General features: G+C 39.6%; 1 protein-coding gene across 5 annotated transcripts in view; it reads right to left on the bottom strand.

Annotated features, from left to right (window-relative positions):
* Positions 1-23,777, bottom strand: part of LOC102983336 (uncharacterized) — a 189,178-nt gene that overhangs the window by 162,153 nt on the left and 3,248 nt on the right. For 3 of the 5 annotated variants that reach the window (XR_003683638.2, XR_003683640.2, XM_028501255.2), the window contains exon 2: positions 21,541-21,587. The exons of the other annotated variants lie outside the window; for them this stretch is intronic. Coding sequence is in view for 1 of the 3 variants with exons in the window: in XM_028501255.2 (XP_028357056.1) it covers positions 21,541-21,587 (47 nt within the window). In the remaining 2 variants the exon portion in view is untranslated. The remainder of the gene's footprint in view (positions 1-21,540; positions 21,588-23,777) is intronic. 5 annotated transcript variants of the gene reach the window in all.

Genomic DNA, 23,777 nt, shown 5'->3' with positions numbered 1-23,777 from the left:
CTTGATGTTTGCTGCTATTAGGATGTTCCTATCAAAAGCCACACAATCTATCTATATATATCTACTTATTTATTTACAGGACAGATTAGCCAAAACTCTTGAGCTTGTGATTTTGGCTGTATGATGTCACCTTAAAGGCAATATTTGGCTTCGAAATTGCCAAAGTAAGAAAATAGTTTTCAAAGGAGAAAAAGTGTGGAAAAAACAGAGAAACTTAGGTTCTAGTCCCAGGTTATCCATTTTCAAACTGTATGACCTTGGACAAATTAACTGATTTTCCTGGGCTTCCAGTCCTCATTTGAAATGTAGGACAGTGTGAGGGTGGAGCAGATGATGATCTCATCCAGCTCTATGAAGTTCCAAAGTTCATAAATATTCTAATGATATACTACTGAGTTAGCCTTCTATTATTTTAATGTTAATATTTCAATGTAAAAAAAGGAAGTCACAATAGAGCATTACTTCAATTTATTTAAAATGCATATTTAAGAAAAAAAAACTGGAAAACTAATTTGCCACTGTCATATCTTCTTCATAGAAATACAAAAAGAAAATCTGCCAAGGCAATCAGAAAGAGTTCAGTACAATTAAGTTCCCCTAGACATTAGAAAAATTGCTTCTTCAAGTATTACAAATGCATAACTGCCAATCCCTCTCTCATATGAAGGCTCTGTTATAGACAGTGACCATATACTGGCTCAAATATATATTAAATGCCATTATAATTAGTGTTACTGTAATTTTCAAACATAATCAGTGACCAAGAATGAAGCAATCAGGAGAAAGCAGAGGATATAAAAGTAATCTAGCAATTTTAGCATCATCACTCTTTAATAGTACTAGACTTAGCATGAACTCTTTCAATCATGCAGTCCGTCAGCAACCTTTCTTTACAGAAAAGATACTCCATGTCAGGTACTAGGAAAATAGAGATATTCTCTCTCTCTCCCCGCCCCCTCTCCCCCACCCTCCCTCCCTCTCTCTCTCTCTCTCATCTCACACACACACACACACACACACACACACACACACGCTCACACAGCTGTCCTATCTCCTCTCAAGGAGATTTCATCATCTATCTACTGGGGAATTTTGCCCCTTGGATTTGAAAAAGAAGGGAGTACAGAAAGATTCTTTAAACCTGCCTCTTATCTCCAGATAGTCTAGATAAAGAAATTTATTTCCATACCTAAGAAGATTATTCCTAAAATAGATGTATAGCTCTAACCAATGGCTATAGTAATGATAGAGGGGAAAAAATATGGAAGTTGGAGTCAGGAAGCCAGGGAGTTGGACTCCAGATTCTGCCACTCAACAAATGCATAACTTTGTATAATTAATTTACTTCACTTTTCCTCATCTATAAAGTAGATACAGCATATCTGCTTCACAGAGTTTTAAGGTGCAAATAAGATACATTTTATATATACCTATATATGCTTACAAGCAATTTCTGAGAAATTATAGGGTAGAAGTTAAGTACGTAGGCTCTGAAGTCAGACTGCTTGGGTTCTTTGGGGGGTGGGGAGTGCCCCATGCCTCGCAGCATGTGGGATCCTAGTTCCCTGACCAGGGATCAAACCCGTGCCCCCTGCAGTGGGAAGCTTGGAGTCTCAACCACCGGACGGCCAGGGAAGTCCCAGACTACTTGGGTTCTAATCACAGCTGCATCCCTTCGTTATATGTGAGACTGAGCAAGTTACTTCCTTTCTCCAAGTCTCAGTTTTTTCTTCTATAAAATGGGGATAATGAGGATTGAAACAAATATTGCCCTTGGAACAATGGCAGACATATAGCACAGTGCAGCTAGCATCATCATTATTAGATCTGTGCTGAATACAGTGAATACAAAGATGAAGAAATACATGGTCCTGCCCCAAAAGAGCTACCAATTTAGTGCAAGAAACAGGTCAGAAGAAAGAAAAATTTTAATAACAAAATACCTACTTAAAAAAATTATGCAAATATCAGTTGACATTATTATATAAGAAATTAATATAAAATAACTCAGACTGATTGTGAGTGGAGCCTATAGAAATCCATCTCCTACCTAATCACTGCAACACCTTCAAACTAATAGACAATGGAGGTAGAAGACAGAAGCCTAAATGTGTTCTGATAATCAAATAAAATGAAGACTTTGAAACTATCCTATACAACTATTCTACCTCAATACTCAAAAGAGAAGGCAATGATGCAGAAAGCATAATGCAGGCACTTCTAGTAAAGAAAAAAACAACATCCTCCTGAGAGAAAAATGAAAAAACTGGTGTAGTACCAAACTTCAGAGCCAGAAGGCTTTCTTCATATGAAAAAATCTTTATCTTAACCAATACACTGCACCATTCAGACACATCAATAATTAAACACATTAAAATTTTTGGTTGGGCTTCCCTGGTGGCACAGTGGTTGAGAATCCACCTGCCAATGCAGGGGACACGGGTTCGAGCCCTGGTCTGGGAAGATCCCACATGCTGCGGAGCAACTAAGCCCGTGCGCCACAACTACTGAAGCCCATGAGCCTAGAGCCCGCGCTCCGCAACAAGAGAAGCCACTGTAATGAGAAGCCTGTCCCGCTCTCTGCAACTAGAGAAAGCCCGTGTGCAGCAACGAAGACTCAACGCAGCCAAAAATAAATAAATTTATTTAAAAAAAAATTTTTTTGGTTGATGTTCCACTTAGGAAAAATACCATCTGCATTACTGAAATGCTGTTAACAGAACCAATTTTCATGGAAGAGATAACCTGAATATGACTGCATAAAATTAAGCTTTCTAGTCTGTAAAAGCAGATCCCCCACTTGCCAGCCACCTGCACCTCTTTAAATGAAAATATGCCGATGTGCCCACCTGAGAGCCACCAAGTGATTCATGCACAATAAGCACAAGCTTCACTTGGAACGTTCCCCCCCAAAATGGACACACAGCTGTTGTGGGGTAGGAGGAGCTGGGAATGAAACAAAATCTATTTTACTTCTGTACGTATTCCTAGAAGACTTAAAACTGGGATTTCAACTTGAGTGTCCTCATCAGAGAAGCTAAAACTGTTAGCTTCTCTCATCCCTACTCTTTCAAGCATCCCTACTCCTTCAACCAGTTCTCCACACACTGCTCAGTGTTCTAAGATTTTCTAATCAAGAAGCCTCCCTCATCTTTACTCTATGGATCAACACTAGACCAAGACCCAAACTTCATGTCTTAACTGTTCTCTAAGTTCCCTTGGCCTGCCTCACAGCTGTACTCCCAACCCAACCCATTCTCACCTCTACCATCCAATTATAGTAACTCAATACCTTCTCTACCCAGGACCTCATTCTGGCCTGTTCTCTTCAGCTGTCCCCAAGAGCTAACATAAAACTCATCAAAATGTTTCCTTTATACAGTTCAAGTGAAATTTAAAATTTCTCTCTTAAAACAGTAGTGGATTCTCACTAAGCCCCACCTGGTCTAACTATGAAAGTCACATAATGATTACTATCTCACCTAGCATTTTTCAATGTAAAAGCCATCTTCACATCCATTCTCATTTGATCCTCACAATAAAACAGGTCAGTTATTATTACTCCTCCTCCAAGTCTCAGCTAGAGAAAGTCAGTTGTCCCAAGCAACTCAGCTAGTAAGCAGCAAAGCTAGAACTTTAACCAAGTGTGTATAATCACAAATCCAATGCCCTTTCCATATATGCACTCACTCTCCTGACTAAGAGAGTATAAACAATGAACCAGATGTCTAAATGTCCCTTAAACAAATTACCTAGTTTGGGCAGCAAGTTCCTAGAGAAAAATGAACTCTATCAGTTTAACAGCATCAACATGAAATGTAACAAAATAGCACTAGAAGTTGGCCATCTTTTAATAAATCCTGTGGCCAATGATGAAAGAAGCATCAAATTATCCCAATAGTTCAATAATAGAGTAAGTCAAGTAGGAAGGAAGCCAGCACTTATTGAACCCCTACTATGTTACAGGCATATACTAGGCACTAACCCTAATATCCCTTTAATGTGGGTATAATATCCCTATTCTGCAGATGAGCAAAACGAGGCTTATGCAAGGAGTAACGGTTAGCCAGTGAGGGTTAAAAGGTTTATCCAAAACCAACCAATAAGTGGCAGTGCTCAGATTTTAAAACCCAGTTCCCAAACTACAAGTCTGAGGTTATTTCCAGCAACTATATCATGTTTTGGCACAAGATATAGTGCCAAACTTTTAAAGAATTCCTAAAACAGAGTATGTCTGGAAGGTCTTTAATTTTGGTAAGGTAATCAAAATACTCCATGAACCTTAACTGCTGTGATAATATAAGATTAGATGACACATATAACACTACTGTATATAAAATAACCAACAAGGACCTACTGTATAGCACAGAGAACTTTATTCTTTATTTATTCTTTATTACAATATTCTGTAATAACCTATATGGGAAAAGAATCTGAAAAAGAATGGATGTATGTGTATGTACAACTGAATTACTTTTCTGTACACCTGAAACTAACACAACATTGTAAATCAACTATACTCCAATATAAAATAAAAATTAAATTAAAAAAAATTAGATGACAGGAAGAACAATCAGATATACATCTGATGACAGGTACTAATTCATGTACAATATATTACTGAGCCAATCACTGTAATATCTAAGAGCTGAAGAGAAACTTTAATGTATCTTCAGAATATCTTATGCTGTAATTGAAAACCTAACATGAGGTTTGAGTCCGGTAAACTGCCCACCACTTATTAACTGAGATACCTTAATTTGGTTACTTAAATTCTCTGAATTCAGGTTTCTGCATATGTAAAATGGAAGAAACAATACCTACCTCTCAGGGTTCTAATTAAGATTTAGAGATAATGTGTGTATCACCTAGGACAATGTCTAGCACATGGTAGCTAGTCTCATCCTTTGCCCTCTGTGAATACTCCCAGAAAAAAAAACATGTAGATGAAAATTAAAAACTCAACTAGGGCTTCCCTGGTGGCGCAGTGGTTGCGCGTCCGCCTGCTGATGCGGGGGAACCGGGTTCGCGCCCCGGTCCGGGAGGATCCCACATGCCGCGGAGCGACTAGGCCCGTGAGCCATGGCCGCTGAGCCTGCGCGTCCGGAGCCTGTGCTCCGCAACGGGAGAGGCCGCAGCAGAGGGAGGCCCGCATACCACAAAAAAAAAAACAAAACTCAACTATATGATTTTCCAAATAGAATGGGATGTTTGGTACCATGGAAAGTAAATATTCAGATGATTGAAAAAAAAATTTTTTTCTTTCAGATATTTTGGCGTTGGATAGACAAAACCTTAAAAACAAAACTCCATATGACAATCAAAAACAAACTCAGCTTTTTTGCCTTGAATCCCTAAGCAGAATTTCTTGCCTATTCAGAAGATCCTCTAGTTACCTAGTAACCACCTGCCAGCCTCAAACTAAAGAAAATTGGCTCTGCACTGGTCTAATTACCCAACCAGCCTGAACAATCTAAAACGAAGTATGGAATAAAGAGAATTGTCAGCCAGAATGTTAGTGAAATTATCCACAACAGGAGACCTGAGAATCCAAATACCACCGGGCAGTATTTCCATGAGAATAAAATCACAATTTATGAGCCCTGCAAATTATACCATTATTAAAACAAACATGCCATTGAGGCTACAGCTATCAGATAAATGGCTTTATTGTCCCCATTGTTTCATCTACTGCAGCAAAGAGGTGCAAACTGAATGAGCGGTTACCAGAAGCTGCAATTTCTAGGAAATTACAATGCAGACCTCCATCTTAAAGCTCCCTTTGTGTTGGGCTGTAAACGCTCTGGAGGGGAAGAGGAGAACGGAGAAACAACTCTTCTCCACTGCCCCCAAACTCAGTTGCTGACAACTCTACAAGCAGAACTCACCAATTACCCCCATATTTTCCTATTTGATTTTCCCCCCACTAGGTCGTTCCTGGGCTCACCCAGGAAGGAAGAATCTGAACTTAGCAAATCTACTTTATTCACTAAGAAGCCTTTAGACAATTCTCCAACCCAAATAAACACAGACAGAAGAGACAAGGAAAATGGACACCGGTTTCCCTGGCTTTCACAATACAAAGTACCTCCAGCTACAGCAATGAGAATTAACGAGAAAGTACAAAAACATGGCATCAGTTCCTCCATTAGGAAAAAGAAAATCCCTTTACAATAACTGCTGGCATCATAAACCTCGAGCTGCATTTTCAGACTTAAATGGGAAATCTGAGACACCACCTAATGGCTATCCTGGGCCAAACTGTATCATGGAATGGGAAAGACAAAAGTAATCCCTTCAGTAATAGTTCACTGAACTCCACAAGTCTACCAATTTTGGAAATGGAAGGAAAGAAACTAGAATCACTGTACATACATTATTTCTAATCCTCACAAGAACCCTCAGAGGAAGACCAGATATCCCTTATTGACAGGTGAGAATTTAAGGCTCAGAGAAAATAAATAACTTGCCCAAGGTCACACAGCTAGCTACTAAACTAAAATTTGAATTAACGTTTCCTGACTTTAAATTCTAAGCACTTTTAACCTTTGGTTTTTGCTTTTTTGTGCTACCTATTAGTAAAACCTAATAAAATATACTTTAAAAAAACAAACAAACAAACCTCTAGGATATCAAATTTAAATGCTACCTGAACCTTTCACAGAGTTCTAACACTGCAAGGCAGTCACGGGACAATGCAGATGAACTATGACATCATCATACAATTCATTTTCAAAATTCTCCTTTAATCCTCCCAACAAATTTGTGTGGTATGATCCGCCCCAACTTTACTTTTATTTATTTATTTATTGTCTGTGTTGGGTCTTTGCTGCTGCACGCGGGCTTTCTCTAGTTGGGGCGAGCAGGGGCTACCCTTTGTTGTGGTGTGCAGGCTTCTGATTGCGGTGGCTTCTCTTGTTGCGGAGCACGGGCTCTAGAGCGCAGGCTCAGTAGTTGGGGTGCACGGGCTTAGCTGCTCCATGGCATGTGGGATCTTCCCGGACCAGGGCTCAAACCCGTGTCCCCTGCATTGGCAGGCGGATTCTTAACCACTGTACCACCAGGGAAGCCCAGCCCCAGCTTTATATCTGAGAAAACTGAGGCTCAGAAAGATTTTACAATTTGCCCAAGGCAGCATGGAAACTAAAACCCAGAACTTTGACTACAGGCTCATTGCTCATGCAGCTTTATCACAATGCCAGACTTAAACATAGGCATAAAGAACTCAAAAATCTGTGGTGGAGTTCTTTGCTTATTTATGAAGAACATCTGTTCATAATTAATAGCATGTGGAACATTGGGCATAGAGGAGGGAAGGAAGGAGTATCAGAAAGCCCTTTAGGTACTTAAGCTGCCTAATCTAAACTTTCCTATTTCAAGAAAGCTCATTCAATAAGAGGGAACACAAGGTCTAGGTGATAGAAAAGCATTTTGGAGCTCTGACTCCTAAATGTACTCTGGGCCGGCGACTTCCAGGGACTGAAGGCCAGCTATGAGTCAGGCGCCACGCTAGGCTCTTTCTACACACAGTTCTTCTCTTCCTCATGGTCCTTTGGGCTGGTGATAGAATCCCTATTTTACACGTGAGTAAACCAGGCTGAGAGATAAAATGACTTCTCCAAAGTCACCCAACTAACACAGTGGCAAACTGGGGATCTCAGTCCTGATTGCTCTGACTTCAAAACCATTGTTTAATCTATAATAATAATAGAAGAGAAGTTAAAAGTTATAGAAGGCAGACCAATGTTTGCTTGGATGAGGGATCAGAGAGCACAGGAAGAAGGGATTGCATAGGGGTACCAGGAAACTTTGGGGAGGTGATAGATATATTCACTATTTGAATTGCAGTGATGGTTTCACAGATGTACACACATGCTAAAACTTAGCAAACTACATTAAGTTTGTGTCATTTACTGTTTGTCAGTTTTACCTCAATAAACCTGTTCAGGAAGGAAAAAACACATTGTTCTTCTTTTTTTCATCACTGACCATGACCCCAGAATATCTGCCCTTAAATTGTGTCTAATCACAGGAAAACCAGGCCAAAGAGTTCTTTCCCTAACCAATTTAGTTCTGAGTTTATATAAACTATTAGTAAAACATCACAGAAAGGAAGTTTTAAATACCTAAGAGTAATAGATTATTTCCAAACACACTCTACAGCACTTCAGAATACGTATCCAAACAAATAAAATGTTAATTACAAAATGCAGCCTGGTAAAAGGATAAAGAGTAATGGCATTGCACAAACCTGGATTGAATCCCAGGTTTCAAGTGAATCTATTCAGGTTGCTAAATCTGTATCCAGTTCCTCATTTATAAAATGAAAGTGATAATAACAATGCTACCATTTATTGAAATCGTACCATGTGCCAAACACCAATATAAGCACTTTATGTAATTATCTCATTTAATCCTTCCAACAACTATACATTGTAAATACCACTATATCCCCATCTCATAGATGGATAAAATAAGTTACAGAAAGATAAGTAACTTTGAGGTCATACAGCCAGTGAGTGCAAGAGCTGGGATTTAAACTCACCTTGCAAAATTTTTCTGAGGAATAAACTTGAAGAAAGAAGTAAAATACTGTAAGTCTTAGTATAGTACAAATGATAGAAAGTCCCCTCTATTCTTTAAGCAAGTTTCTCTAAAAGAAGTCTCTTGTATTGAAAGAGGAGAAAATTTGTTTTAATATTCTACAAATTAAACTTTTAACTGATTATGGCTAATAGTATGCACTTTACCCGTTTTATCCCTAATTCTCAGTCTGCAAATTACTATAATTTTTCTCTGTTTTATTGATGGGGAAAATGCAATTCTGAAATGTTAAATAACCTTTAATAGTGGCACAGATATAAGTCTCCTGACAAGAAATGGAGCTCTTTCCAGTTTGGCTTATTGCCATCCAAGTCACTCAGAACCACACTCAGTACTTTTTCAGAGACCACTCCTTAAGCAGTATCTTCCATAGAAGCACAGAACCAAAGTTTCATGGATTCTGGACTTAAAAACTCTTTGCTCTAAATCATGATGTTTATACAATGTTAATGCTTTATAAGTGACATCTATACACTAACATACCCAATCTTTTTCTTTTTCTAATTTCTGGTTTGAGTAAGAAAACTTATGCTCCAATCTGTCAAAATACTATTATCAATGAATAAATAAAACACAAAAACCAGGATATAGGGACTTCCCTGTTGGCTAAGTGGTTAAGAATCCACCTGCCAATGCAGGGGACACAGGTTCGAGCCCTGGTCTGGGATGATCCTACATGCAATGGAGCAACTAAGCCCATGTGCCACAACTACTGAGCCTGCACTCTAGAGCCCGCAAGCCACAACTACTGAGCCTCTGTGCCACAACTACTGAAGCCCATGCACCTAGAGCTCGTGCTCCGCAACAAAGAGAAGCCACCGCAATGAGAAGCCCAAGCACCACAACGAAGAGTATCCCCTGCTCGCCACAACTAGAGAAAGCCCACGCACAGCAATGAAGCTCAAATGCAGCCAAAAATAAATAAATAAGTAAATAAATTTATTGAAAAAGAAAAACAAACAGGATATATTTGTTTAGCACATTTATGAAATTCTTTCACATATATTCAATCCTCGCAACTTTCAAAAGCAGATACAGACATGGTCATCCTCACTTTACAGGGGAAAATAACTGAGATTCAGAGTGCTTAAACAACTTGCCCCAAGTCAGACAGCTAGTAAGTGGCAGAGCTGGGGTTCAAATCCAGATTTTATGACCATATATCCAGAATCTTCCACACACAAGACCTAATGTTCTTTCAGAAATAAGCTCAGGTGTCTATTCCTCCAAGAACTCTTCCCTGAAAAAGTCATTAACACCTCGCTCTCTGCTACTTATTCTACAGCATGTACCATGCACTGAACTGTAATGTATTTATTTATAGCTTCTCCCTTGCACCTGGGAGCTCCTTGGAGACAGAGACCACATCTTACTCATCTCTGTGTATCATCAGAACCTACCTAGCACAGAGCCTGATATCCATGTTAACTAAATGAATGCAAGCATAAATGATTATTTTTGCCTGCTACTAAGACTCTAATCAACAAAAATTTTTTTGGAAGCCATAATTTAAATCACGTGTCAGGAACTATGAAGGGCTTAATAAGGCTTAAAAACCCTACATTTCTTAAAGTCTCAGTCATCCCACCACAACAGATAAGTCAAATCCTATACTTAGGCTCAAAAAAATCAAATGCATAAGCAGAGTACTTGTGGTTTGGTTTTGTAGCATTCATTTTATGTTACCTAAAAGTTAAAATTGACAAAAAAATTAATAAAGAGGAAACTTGGAAGCGGAGAAAAGAACTAAGAGTTAGAAAAGCAATCATAAGGTCCCAACTTCTCCATTTACCAATGTGATTTCATGCATTCCAAGTGAGATTCCAGGATCTGTCACAAATCAAGTTCTTTATGAAGATATACATGTCTAGTATGTACACCATTCCACTGACCCAGCTACGGGCAAAGAACAGAGGATGAGTGTGAGCTGAAGTATAGTGGACACAACACAAGGGGAGGCAGGGGAAGGTGCAATGGCCACAAAAGAAAAGTCCTTCTACTAAAACTCAGCCTAGAACAACATGGTTGGGAAGTTACAGTGCTAACAGACCAGGCTGAAACTATGGATTCACTCAACAAGACCTTACTGGTGCCTATTTTGTGTAAGGTCCAAAAATGAGCTCTTGAGGATAAAAGGATGATTAGATGCAATCCCTGCTCACTGCAAGTAGAGGAGACCAATAAATAATAAATGGATAATTACAACCCAGAGATAGGGCAACCCAGAGACGGGGCACCCAATCCCAACCCGGAAAAGTCAAGGAAAGCTTTCTGGAAAAGGTTAACTCCTAGGCTGAGTCTTAAAGGCTGAGTAGGAGTTAGACAAGTTAAATTTAAAAGGAGATGTCCAGGCCCAGAGAGGAGCATGTGCAAAGACATTAAAGCAAGAAGCTTGGCACATCTGGAGAACTGCAAACACCAAACAATATACACATCATTAGTACTAAAGGTAAAACATGCAAGCTGGGAGGAGAGGCAAACAACGAATGACACTGGAGATAGTTAGGGAGAGAACACTGAGCTAACTCTCTTACTAAAAACCATACTAGGGAACCCCATCTACGAGACAGTGTACCTACACTGACACTTGACTGAAGGGCAGGCAGGCTTTCAGATATGCTCATTTAGAATGGATAGTTGGTTTTCTCCTCCATAACTCCACAGCCTGATCAAAATGTACTGTCAACTATACTTCAAAAAAAAAAAAAAGTTCTGTCAAAGCCATAAACCTCAAAAGTATGGACAAAATTACCACCAACAAAAATAAATGCAGAAAAATTCAAAAAACACCCTCCTCCTTTGGTTCTGGGGCAGAGTACTATGGAGAAATATTTGATCCCCTCAGTAATGAGTGGTATGGTTAGAAAAAAAATTTAGAAAGGGGCATTTCTCACATTCACTGACATTTTTCATTTAGAAAGAACTATCAACATCAGTGAACTCTCCAGAACAATTCAAACTGTTTCAACTAGACTAAAAAGTTTAAAAAGTTGATGGAGAGCCAAAAGCCATACTATACCTGCATTGGTTCACCAACAAACCCAGGCAAACAGCCAAAATTATAGACCTTCCCTGCCAGGAAGAGCAAGTAAACTATACTCAGAAAACAAATTCCAAAAAAAAACCCCAATAAATTCAGTGCTTTATTTCTCTAATAAAAATGCTTTAAAAGCCAAAATACTGTTCCTTCTTCACATGCTAAAAGTCACATTAAATCCATGCTTCATTCTAGAAGGATAAAATGAATAACAGCTCCCATTTATTGACAGTAATATATGCCAAGAACTATGCTAAGTTCTTTATATAAATTGTCTCATTCAATCCTCACAACTACCTAGGAATTATGTACTATTATTGCTGTCCTTCCCTTTTTAAAGATTAAAAAAATGAGGTACAGTAAAGTAAAGTAACTTGCCCAAGGTCTCACAGCTAATATGGGGGAAAACAAGGGCAGCATAGATATATTACCTATTTCTGAAGAGATTATTGACAATCTAAGGAAAATTCATCCTATTAGATCTCTTCAATTCCTAAATATCCAAATTATTTAAATAGTTTCACAGAGTCTATCATTAAGAAGATTGACCCTTTCCCCACAACAACAAATGGTGACCAGACCCTACCATGCACCAATCTACACAGTAGCCCAGGGGTGTTAGGTTACATCTTACTCTGTAAAAACTGGTTCACTCATTTAGCACCAATTCAATTATTCAACAAAAATGTACTAAACCCTACTAGGTTCCAGGTATCAAGGATACAGAAATAATCAGTGACACACTGTCCTTGGAAGATAGCACAGAATACAGGAAAGACCATTCATAGGCTATGGAGGTAGCAAAGACTGGGAATGAATGCCATCCTAGTCACTTACTGGCTGGTGGGCCTGAGTAGGCGCTACATCTCTGAGCCTAAGCTTTCTCATGTGTAAAATAAAATAATTATGGCCACCCTACAGTCTAATTGTGAGTTTAAATAAGTTACCACACATAGAGGGCCTAGCACAATGCAGGCACACAATGAATGTTAATTCTCCTCCCCTCAGAACTAAGGTTCCAGGCTGTATAGGGGTGTTGGCTGAAAGGTAAAACAATGCTCATTATTATGACTTATTTAGCCAACCTCCTTCATCCCCCTCTGCCCAATCATAGTGAAAAACCAAAGTCATTACACAACAAGATCACTTGGCTGTGGCTTCATCTGCATCATTTTCTTTTTCTGCTGCAAATGCTCCAGGTTAAGGGTAGGAAGACACAGAATCACTTTTATACACAGCTATGCACAGTTCTCTAAAGACTACTTCATGCCTTTCTTTCAACACAAGTGGTGGGACTTCCCTGGTGGTCCAGTGGGTAAGACTCCACGCTCCCAATGCAGGGGGCCCAGATTCGATCCCTGGTAGGGGAACTAGATCCCGCATGCATGCCGCAACTAAAGATTCCGCATGCCACAACAAAGGATCCCGCATGCTGCAACTAAGACCCGGCGCAGTCAAAATAAATAAATACATATTAAAACACACACGCGCGCGCACACAAGTGGTAAAGAATAAGCATCAAGCCCAATGATTTTCTTTTTCTTTTTTTTTTTTTTGATATGGACCATTTTTTAAGTCTTTATTGAATTTGTTACAACACTGCTTCTGTTTTATGTTTTGGTTTTTTGGCCACAAGGCACGTGGGATCTTAGTTCCCCAACCAGGGATCGAAACCGCACGGCCTGCGCTGGAAGGCGAAGTCTTAACCACTGGACCGCCAGGGAAGTCCCAAGCCCAATGATTTTCTAACATCCTGACAAAGCTGTAAAACTGCTCAACTCTAAAGTTCTACTAAGTGAAAGACCAACTGCATTCATGCTAGCTTTCAAAGCAGTACTTTTAGTAAAGGTTTAACAAATCCACCTATTCCTTCAATAAGAAATCACTAAAGCCTGGAAACATAATTATACTAATAAATAAAACTATATCATCTTGTATTGAATTAAGGCAGTGACATCAAACTGTAATAGTGTCATTGCATTCTACATAGCCATGCCAAAAAAAAAAAAAGAACTATTTTGAGGTCTTGCTGAAGCCACAAGAAACTCAGTCCTTAACTACACATCTTTCTGCATAGCAAAGTACAAGAGTTATCTCAAGGAAAAGCACTAAGGCACTTGTGCAATTAAGTTGCAAGCTGAACTACCTGCTTTTTTTCATGAAACACCATTTTTACTTGAAAGAACAACTGCCAGACAAACTGATAATTCAGACTTGGATGTTTGGCAGACATTTTTTCAAAAATGAACAATGTGAGACTGTCACTTCAAGGAAAACAACTGTCAGTATTTGTTGCCAATGATAGAATTTGGGCTTTCAAGCAAAAACTAGAGAAGACTTGTCTGGTGAAATGGGTAGAGATATTAACAAATGTGATTTTTTGATACTGTATAATAAAATATGTCAACATTTTAGAAGATCTGCTAACTCAATGAACCAATGTTTTCAAAATGACCAAAGCATGATGACACAAAATTATGCATGAGTAGAAAATCCATTCAAAGTACAAAACAGACCAATGGACTTTAGTGTAACAGAGTATGAAAGGCTCACTGATATGGTTTCAGATTCCACAAGCTAATGGACCTCTAAAGAAACTACCAACTGACAAGTTTTGGTGTAGTATATAAAAAAAGAATATCTATGGTTATCTAAAAAGTCAATCAAGGGAATTCCCTGGCAGCCCAGTGGTTAGGACTCTGTGCTTCCAATGCCAGGGGCCTGGGTTCGATCCCTGGTAGGGGAATTAGGATCCCACAAGCTTCTTGGTGCAGCCAAAAAAAAAAAGTCAATTAAAACATTCCTCCTGGGACTTCCCTGGTGGCGAAGTGGTTAAGAATCTGCCTGTCAGGGCTTCCCTGGTGGCACAGTGGTTAAGAATCCGCCTGCCAATGCAGGGGACACGGGTTCGAGCCCTGGTCCGGGAAGATGCCACATGCCGCGGAGCAACTAAGCCCATGTGCCACAACTACTGAGCCTGCACTCTAGAGCCCTCGTGCCACAAATACTAAAGCCTGCGCGCCTAGAGCCGGTGCTCTGCAGCAAGAGAAGCCACCGCAATGAGAAGCCCACACACCGCAACGAAGAGTAACCTCCGCTCACCGCAACTAGAGAAAGCCCGCGCACAGCAACGAAGACCCAACACAGCCATAAATAAATAAATAAATAAATAAATAGATTTATTAAAAAAAAAAAATTCCTCCCTTTTCTAGCCACATATATGTGGGACTGGATTTTCTTTATATACCACCAACAAAACAACCAGTTGCAGCAGACTGAATGTAGAAGCAGATATGTATCCATTCAGACAGCGAAGAGATATGGAAAAATTTTAAATATTATTCTTCTATTTTGGTGGAATATAGCTATTTTCATTAAAATATGCTAACATTTAACAAGTTTATTATTTTTAAATGCACAGTTTTAATTTTTAACACAGTAAATACTGGTACACACAACCCACAAAAGCTCTTTGTGGTCTTTAATAGGAAGAGTGAAGACGTCAAAATGTTTAAGAACTATTGCTATATAGCAATGAGAAGAATAAACTATTGCTACATACAAGAACATAAATGAACCTCACAAACAAAGCTGAGTGCAAAAGCCAGTCATACCTTATAAAAGTTCATAAGTAGGCAAAAATAATCTATGGTATTGGAAGTCAGCATATTCGTTACCCAACCAGGGACTGAATCCGGGCCACAGCAGTGAAAGCACCGAGTCCCAACCACTGGACTGCCAGGGAATTCCCAACATTCCCTTTCTTGATCTGAGTGCTGGTTACACTTTTTGTGCACTTTTTCTTGTATATATACCTCAATACAATTTCTTTTTAATCTATATTTTCTAAAAAAAAAAAATACACCCATACACGTACCTGCTTTAGGCTCACGTGAAGAAATTTTGTTAGCACTGGTCAGGGTAGAAGTAGGGCATTTTTTTTTTAGACAGATTTTCAGGTGGTTCTAATGTGTAGCCAAGCTACTGCTCACCTAAGTAGGTTGAAAAATACTGATCTAAGAATTTAAAACCAGGGAACTTTTATATACAACACAGTAAAAAGAACAAGGACTTTGGAGCAAGGCAGATCAGGTTTTTAATACAAGCTTCTCTTCTTTTACTATGTAACCAAATGCAAGCAAGCTACTTAATCCCTATAGGCCTCAGTTGCTTCAGCTTCCTCTTCTGTAAAATGGGCACAATACCCTAAACAGGGTAAATGTGAGGATTAAATTATATAAGGGAGAGAAAGCACCCAGCATATTGCCTACAACAGATATTCAAATATTAAGTCCTTTCTGTCTTTCCACCTTCATCTCCTACTAGACCTAAGGCCAAAAATAAATTACCCTCTTGGGCTTCCCTGGTGGTGCAGTGGTTGAGAGTCCGCCTGCCGATGCAGGGGACACGGGTCCGTGCCCCGGTCTGGGAAGATCCCACATGTCACGGAGTGGCTAGGCCCGTGAGCCATGGCCACTGAGCCTGCGCGTCCGGAGCCTGTGCTCCGCAACGGGGAGAGGCCACAACTGTGAGAGACCCGCGTACCGCAAAATAAATAAATAAATAAATTACCCTCTTGACTCTTGATTTCATAATTCCTTAAAATGAAAATAATGCTACATGCCCAACCTATGCACTGTAGATCAAATAAAACAGTATAATTATATTTGCAGAAGTATAAATAGTGTAACTATATTTACAGACAGGGATTTCTGCTACCAACTCAAAATAAGAGAGAGGACAACACTTATAAAACTAAGATAGGGAGTTCCCTGGTGGCCTAGTGGTTAGGATTCCGGGCTTTCACTCCCATTGTCTGGGTTCAATCCCTGGTCAGGGAGCTGAGATCCCACAAACTGCGTGGTGCGGCCAAAAAAAAACAAAAACAAAAACACAATACTTAAAAAAAAAAAAAGAAAGAAAGAAAAGAAAACTAGGATATGTATATAAAGCTATAAAACAGAAGCTAGAAAATATGAGCATCAGCAGAAACTATCAAGCCTGAAGGACATGATCAGAAGCCAAATCGAGATTATAATCTCTAGTCAGCCAGGGATTGAAGCTTACTGTGAAAAATATATCAGCCCAGTGTTCCTTCAAAATGTCTGTATCTAAGAAAAAGCACAATCTATAGCATCATAAAAATAGGTATATTCTGAAAGTACCCAGACACCTGCCTAAAAGGAAAAAGGTGGGGGAGCTGTATTGGAGCTTTATAAACCAAGGTGCTTTCATAGCATCTTTATACAGAAATCAATGGCCTAGGGACTTCCCTGGTGGTGCAGTGGTTAAAACTCCACGCTCCCAATGCAGGGGGACTGGGCTCGATCCCTGGTCAAGGAACTAGATGCCACATGCATGCCACAACAGAGGAGTCGGCGAGCTGCAACTGAGGAGCCTGCCTGCCACAACTAAGACCCAGCACAACCAAATAAATAAATATTTTTAAAAGAGAAATCAATGGCCTATTTAACAAAATAAACTTTTAGATAAACAGAGTAGTTTGACAAAAAAGATTCTGTACAATTATTTTCAGTACTAAAGATATGCATAATTTCCTAAGGAACTAAATTTTATAATAAATAAAACAAGAAAAATGAACTTGCTTTAGTCTCTTTGCTCTTCACTATGCTACAACTTTAAGGGACTCCCCTGGCAGTTCAGTGGTTAAGACGCAGTGCTTCCACTGCAGGGGGCTCGGTTCAGGGAACCCAGCAGGCCTCGTGGCCGGGGGAAGGGGTGCAGGGGGGAAGTCTACAACTTTAAGTCTGATTTCTGATAACATACCAGGGATTGTCAAGCTATGGCACACCCATGGCCTGTTTTTGTATGGCTTGTGAGCTAAGAATGAAACATAGGAGGAGGGAAGAAGGGAGAAGATGGGGAGGGGAAAGAGAAGGAGAAAAAAATAATAGAGACTGTATGTGACCCACAAAGCCTAAAATATTTTTTTACAGAAAGCATTTGCCAACCCTTGAGCACACCATCTTGCTGTCTTCTACTTTCGAACCTTGTGCTATACACCATCATCATCAAAGCCTTTATCAATCCAATTAAATTCTAAATTCCATTCTAAATAAATAAAAACCTACATCTGGAAAAATACCTATCACCTTACTCCTCGTTAGAATATCATACTACTAGTTTGTCATCTCTCCTTACTATGTTCAGTTCAAAAATTAATCATTCACTACCTGCAAGGCACCCTCCAGGACCTAGGACTTTATAAGATGACTAGAACACAGCCCCTGCCCCCAAGAAACTTACAGTTAAGTGAAGGAGCAGACAGAAACAGTCAATTTTCCTAAAACAGGGCAAGTATCAATATTATGACAGAGGCACACACTGGAGACTCCCTGTGAACAAAATGGGGGCACTTATGACAACCTTAAGGATTCTGTAAGGTTCCTTAGGGGAGATGCACTTAACCCAGAAGGATGAATAAAAGGAGAAACAGCATGAGCAAATGTGTGAAACTGTAAAATATCTGTAGAAACTACATGCTACTCAGTATTACCAGCGATGGGAGATCAGGCAGAAGGAGTACATAAGGACAGGTCATAGAAGGCCTAATATGTCATGCTAAGGAGCTTAAGACTTTAGAGCCAATGAAGGGATTTAAGCAAGGGAGTGATGTGGACATATACACCACTGGGTAGATGTTCTGGCTGCTGGGTGGAAGACAGGTTTACTACATGGGTGATATACAAACTAATTAGGAGGCTACTGCCCTTGTCCAGGTAAGATTAGGGCCTGAACTAAGGGGATAACAGTAGGGAAGCGGAGATGAGTTTCAGAAATATTTAGAAGGATTTATTTTTGGCTATAGAGATGAGGGAGAAGAAAAGACCAATAGCACAGATTCATATCTTGAATGACTGGATGAACAGCAGTGCCTTTAAGTTAGGACAAAACTACAGGTAGAGATTATTTTAACTTTCGGGGGAGATACAAAAGAGGAGAGGTCAGAAGAAGGAGATGGGGAAAATGAGTTGTTCTGGACCTACTGAATTTAAGGACCATCAAAATGGATGTACGCAAGTTGCCAGTAGACAGTGAGATATACAAAAGTCTAGAGCTCAGGAAAGAGGTCTGAGCTGGAGATGGAGATTTTGAGAGTCATCACCATACAGCAGCAGTTAAAGCCAATAGAGTGGGCAAGACTACTCAAAGAAAGAATCTTAAAAAGTCCAGTGAGTCAAGGAGCCAACACTAAGGAATATCAACATTTACTGAGAAAGCAGAAACAATAAAGATCTCTTCTTAAATATCAGGTAGTTTCAAAAGCTTCAAAAATCTCTTCCTCCTAAACAACAGACTGGAAAGAACCACCATGAAATACATTCATTAGTACAGCTCATCTAATGGACAAAGTAAAGATTAAGGAACTCAGTAGGGGGAGGGCTTTCCAGGTGGAAGGCACAACATATGGAAAGAATAGAGCATAACAGTACAGCATGTCTGGGGATATGCTTATTTGGTTTGTTTTTTTTTTTTTAAAGGGAGGGGAGAATCTCTCCCCTTATTTTTTTCTTTTTAATTCATTTATTTTATTTATTTATTTTTGGCTGCGTTGGGTCTTTGTTGCTATGCGTGGGCTTTCTCTCCTTGTGGCGAGCGGGGGCTACTCTTCGTTGTGGTGCCCAGGCTTCTCATTGCAGTGGCTTCTCTTGTTGCAGAGCATGGGCTCTAGGCGTGAGGGCTTCAGTAGTTGTGGCATGCGGCTCAGTAGCTGTGGCTTGCGGGCTCTAGAGCACAGGCTCAGCAGTTGTGGCTCGCGGGCTCTAGAGCGCAGGCTCAGTAGTTGTGGCGCACAGGCTTAGCTGCTCCGCAACGTGTGGGATCTTCCCAGACCAGGACTCAAACCCGTGTCCCCTGCATGGCAGGTGGATTCTTAACCACTGCGCCACCAGTGCTTAAGCCCCTGTTTATTTGGTTTTACAGTAGGCATACATGCTAGAAAGCCCTTAAAAAGAGGTACAAAGTAAGGCCTGCAAGAACACTGGGAGGGAAAAATCAAGGAAAATTGTTCTGTTGACATCATGAAACATTCCTAACCTCTACTTCCCCAGTACATCCACATATCCTTCAGGTCTCAGCTCAAGCATTAACTCCCCCAAGCATCTCTCTCTTCCTTGCTCCCTCAGGCAGGTCAGGCCATGTCAACCTCCAGCCTCCCCGTGGCCCTTACCCAGGTCCCCACCGTAGCAATTATTCCATTATGCTACAGTTATGTGTGACATGTCTGTCTCCACACTAGATTAACTATAAGCTCCTTAAGAGGAGGGAATTTTAATTTTTGTATCCCATACTCCCAGCACTCCCTGATTGTCATCTAATAACCACTCAATAGATACTTGTTGAATAGATGTCTTAAACATATCTGTCACACACCCGCCTACAAGCTCCTTGGTCTTGGAATGCATTGAGGATTTACATTCTTTGTTTTGCTTTACTTATGATAATTTTTAAATAAATTTATATTCCAAATGTAAAATGAGTGAGGGGAGATATAGCAGCAGGAAAACACTGAATAATAAAAGAATAGCCTGGAGGAAAAGTTACAGACAGGGATTTCTGCTACCAACTCAAAATAAGAGAGAGGACAACACTTATAAAACTAAGATAGGGAGTTCCCTGGTGGCCTAGTGGTTAGGATTCCGGGCTTTCACTCCCATTGTCTGGGTTCAATCCCTGGTCAGGGAGCTGAGATCCCACAAACTGCGTGGTGCGGCCAAAAAAAAACAAAAACAAAAACACAATACTTAAAAAAAAAAAAAAAAGAAAGAAAAGAAAACTAGGATTTGTATATAAAGCTATAAAACAGAAGCTAGAAAATATGAGCATCAGCAGAAACTATCAAGCCTGAAGGACATGATCAGAAGCCAAATCGAGATTATAATCTCTAGTCAGCCAGGGATTGAAGCTTACTGTGGAAAATATATCAATAATATATATATATAAAGCTCTAAACAATATATATATATATAAAGCTCTAAACAATTCATAAGTAAAATAAAAATAACAACAGTAGTAGTTACCATATTAAGCACCAACTACGTATGTGCCATTCAGCTTTCCAGGTTCTTTGTCCTTCTTATCTCATATAATCCATTAACAACCCAACAATTGAGTATTATCTCTCTTTTACATATGCATAAATAATCCATCTCACTGTACTACTCTACCCTGTAATAAGTTACAGGTAGAAAACTAAGAGGGAAATGACTGTATTTGTCAGGATAGTGAAGAGCAAACGTTGTATACTGCATTCTCCACTTCAAAAAGCGTCAATTGTTTCATTTTGAGCAAGCCAGCACAGTTAATGTAGAACCAGGTCCCATAAATTCACTAGGAGAAAGTCCTCTAGCACCCTCTCTGTCCCACTATATCCAACAATCTTCAAGTTTTAAGGGAGAAACTGTGAACTGATCTTCATGTATTCCTCCTCCACTGGGAGAAGAACCCTTTGGAAAGGCAATAAAACAAATATGACAAGCTTTTCACCTCTGTGTTGGGTGCCCTGATTTCATTTTTGTAAACTAGAGAGGAAAGAAAAAGAAAAAAAACCCCAACTAACATTTATATAGTCCTTTACAGTTTAAAAAGTATTTTCACATTTATTACCTCATTTGAGCCCCACTTTACAGGAAAGTAAACCGAAACTCCAACAGATTATTAATGCATTTGGATTTCACATCTCTTAGACAAAAAATTCTTGGGGTTTAGGATGCTAAGCTTCTGATATGCATAACTAATGATTTCCTATTCATTGTACACTCTGTACATCAGAGGACAGACCCTCCTGTACAATCAGGTGAGGACCGAATGTACCAGGCTGCCTTTCTGCAAAAAGAAAGATGCACAGAAATTCTGATCAGAAGAGTTAAGTGACTTACCAAAACATGACATGAAGCTCTAAGCTGGTATTACAAAGAATCAGCATCTAGTAAATAAAAAATCCGCCAATAAGAAAAAACTCTTAAGATGCTGTTCTTTCACAGCTCACAAAGGCTGCTACTACCCTCTCCCATTCCTATTTCCAAGTATGATTGATCCACATCTGGATAATCTGATCATCCATAAATGAAAACTGGCTTCCTCTTGCCTTCTAAATTACCCATATATGTATGTACACGCATACTTACAGACATATACTAAAGAATATATTTTTATATGTGTATATATAATATATATACAAATAAGAAGTGTTGCTGAGTAATGGGACTATAGACAATAATATTGTTTCCTCTTACTTTTTCTGTAATTTTCAATTTCTGCTATGAGCATGTTATTTTAATTAATGGTAGAAGAAATAAAGCTCTTTTAAAATTAAAAAATAAGGATAATAAATAAGAAAAAAGCAAGCCACAGAAAAATACTTACAATATGATTCTATTTATATAAAGTCATAAAGGTACAAAATATATTGTTTAGGATACATACTTGTTTGGTAAAACTATTTTTAATAGCAAGTGAATGGGGCTTCCCTGGTGGCGCAGTGGTTGCGCGTCCGCCTGCCGATGCAGGGGAACCGGGTTCACGCCCCGGTATGGGAGGATCCCACATGCCGCGGAGCGGCTGGGCCCATGAGCCATGGCCGCTGAGCCTGCGCGTCCGGAGCCTGTGCTCCGCAACGGGAGAGGCCACAACAGAGGAAGGCCCGCATACCACCAAAAAAAAAAAAAAAAAAGCAAGTGAATGATTCACACAAATAACCAAAAAAAAAAAAAAAAGCAAGTGAATGATTCACACAAAATTCAGAAAAGTGGTTACTTCTGAGGGAGAAGGACAGAGATTCAATCAGGCAGGGAATCACAAGAAGCTTTAAAGGTACTAAAAATCTCCTTTTTGTTAAACTGGGTAGCAAAAACATAGGTCTTCAATTTGCTATCACTCTTTAAATTGAAGATTTATATTATATGCACTTTTATACATATGGTTTATCTCACAATTTAAAAAGAAGACATAAACAGCATTGAAGAATCAGAATTTCAGGGCTGTAACCCAAACTCTTCCACTCACTGTGTAATCTTAAGGAAGTCATTTTACCTCTCAGCAGTTTTTCTTCTTATTTTATAGATGAGGAAACTAACAGCTAATAAATGTTTAGTACTTTACTGTTTAAAGTTCCTAGACTAGGGACTTCCCTGGTGGCGCAGTGGTTAAGACTCTGCGTTCCCAATGCAGGGGGCCTGGGTTGATCCCTGGTCAGGGAACTAGATCCCACATGCATGCCGCAAGTTCTCATGCCTCAATAAAGGCGCGTGGGCTTAGTTGCGAGCTGCAACTAAGACCCGGCGCGGCCAAATAAATAAATACATTTTTTTTAAGTTCCTAGACTATAGTACCAACATACAAATATGCAGATAAACTGTGAGATAATAATACAAAGTAATACATCCTTACTAAATAATAGATCATAATACTGAGAACTCAATGGTAGGACACACAAGGCTATTCACATTCTAGTCTCTTCTATCTAATAATACTAACATCTAATATTTTTTAATGTGTACAATGTAACACATTGTATTAAATGCTTACCATGGATTCTTTTGTTTAATCCTCAAAACAACCCTATGAGATTAGTTCTCTTATGCCCATTTCACAGATGAGACCATTGTGCCCAAGGTCACATAGCTAGTAGTAAATGGTGGACAGACTTCAGAACCCACACTCTTTTTTTTTTTTTTTTTTTTTTTTGTGGTATGCGGGCCTTCCTCTGTTGTGGCCTCTCCCGTTGCGGAGCACCGGCTCCGGACGCGCAGGCTCAGCGGCCATGGCTCACGGGCCCAGCCGCTCCGCGGCATGTGGGATCCTCCCATACCGGGGCGCGAACCCGGTTCCCCTGCCTCGGCAGGCGGACGCGCAACCACTGCGCCACCAGGGAAGCCCAGAACCCACACTCTTGACCACTACGTTAGTTTTGTCTCACGACATTTAAATCATCTATCACTCCCATGACACTGAAAGCTCCTTGACAACTGTTTTTTGTTCATTTTTTTTACAACTTTAACTGTATTTAATTGTACAATTTAGTGGAAGTAAGTACATTCACAATGTTATGCAACCATTACCACTAAATATGAAAGGTTTTTAATGACTTTACTAAAATCACTAGGTTATCAAGTGG

The sequence above is a fragment of the Physeter macrocephalus genome, chromosome 16, assembly GCF_002837175.3.
Source record: "Physeter macrocephalus isolate SW-GA chromosome 16, ASM283717v5, whole genome shotgun sequence".
NCBI classification, from domain to species: domain Eukaryota; kingdom Metazoa; phylum Chordata; class Mammalia; order Artiodactyla; family Physeteridae; genus Physeter; species Physeter macrocephalus.
The sequence above is the reverse complement of the archived record's forward strand: the minus strand, read 5'-3'. Positions and strand labels throughout refer to the sequence as shown.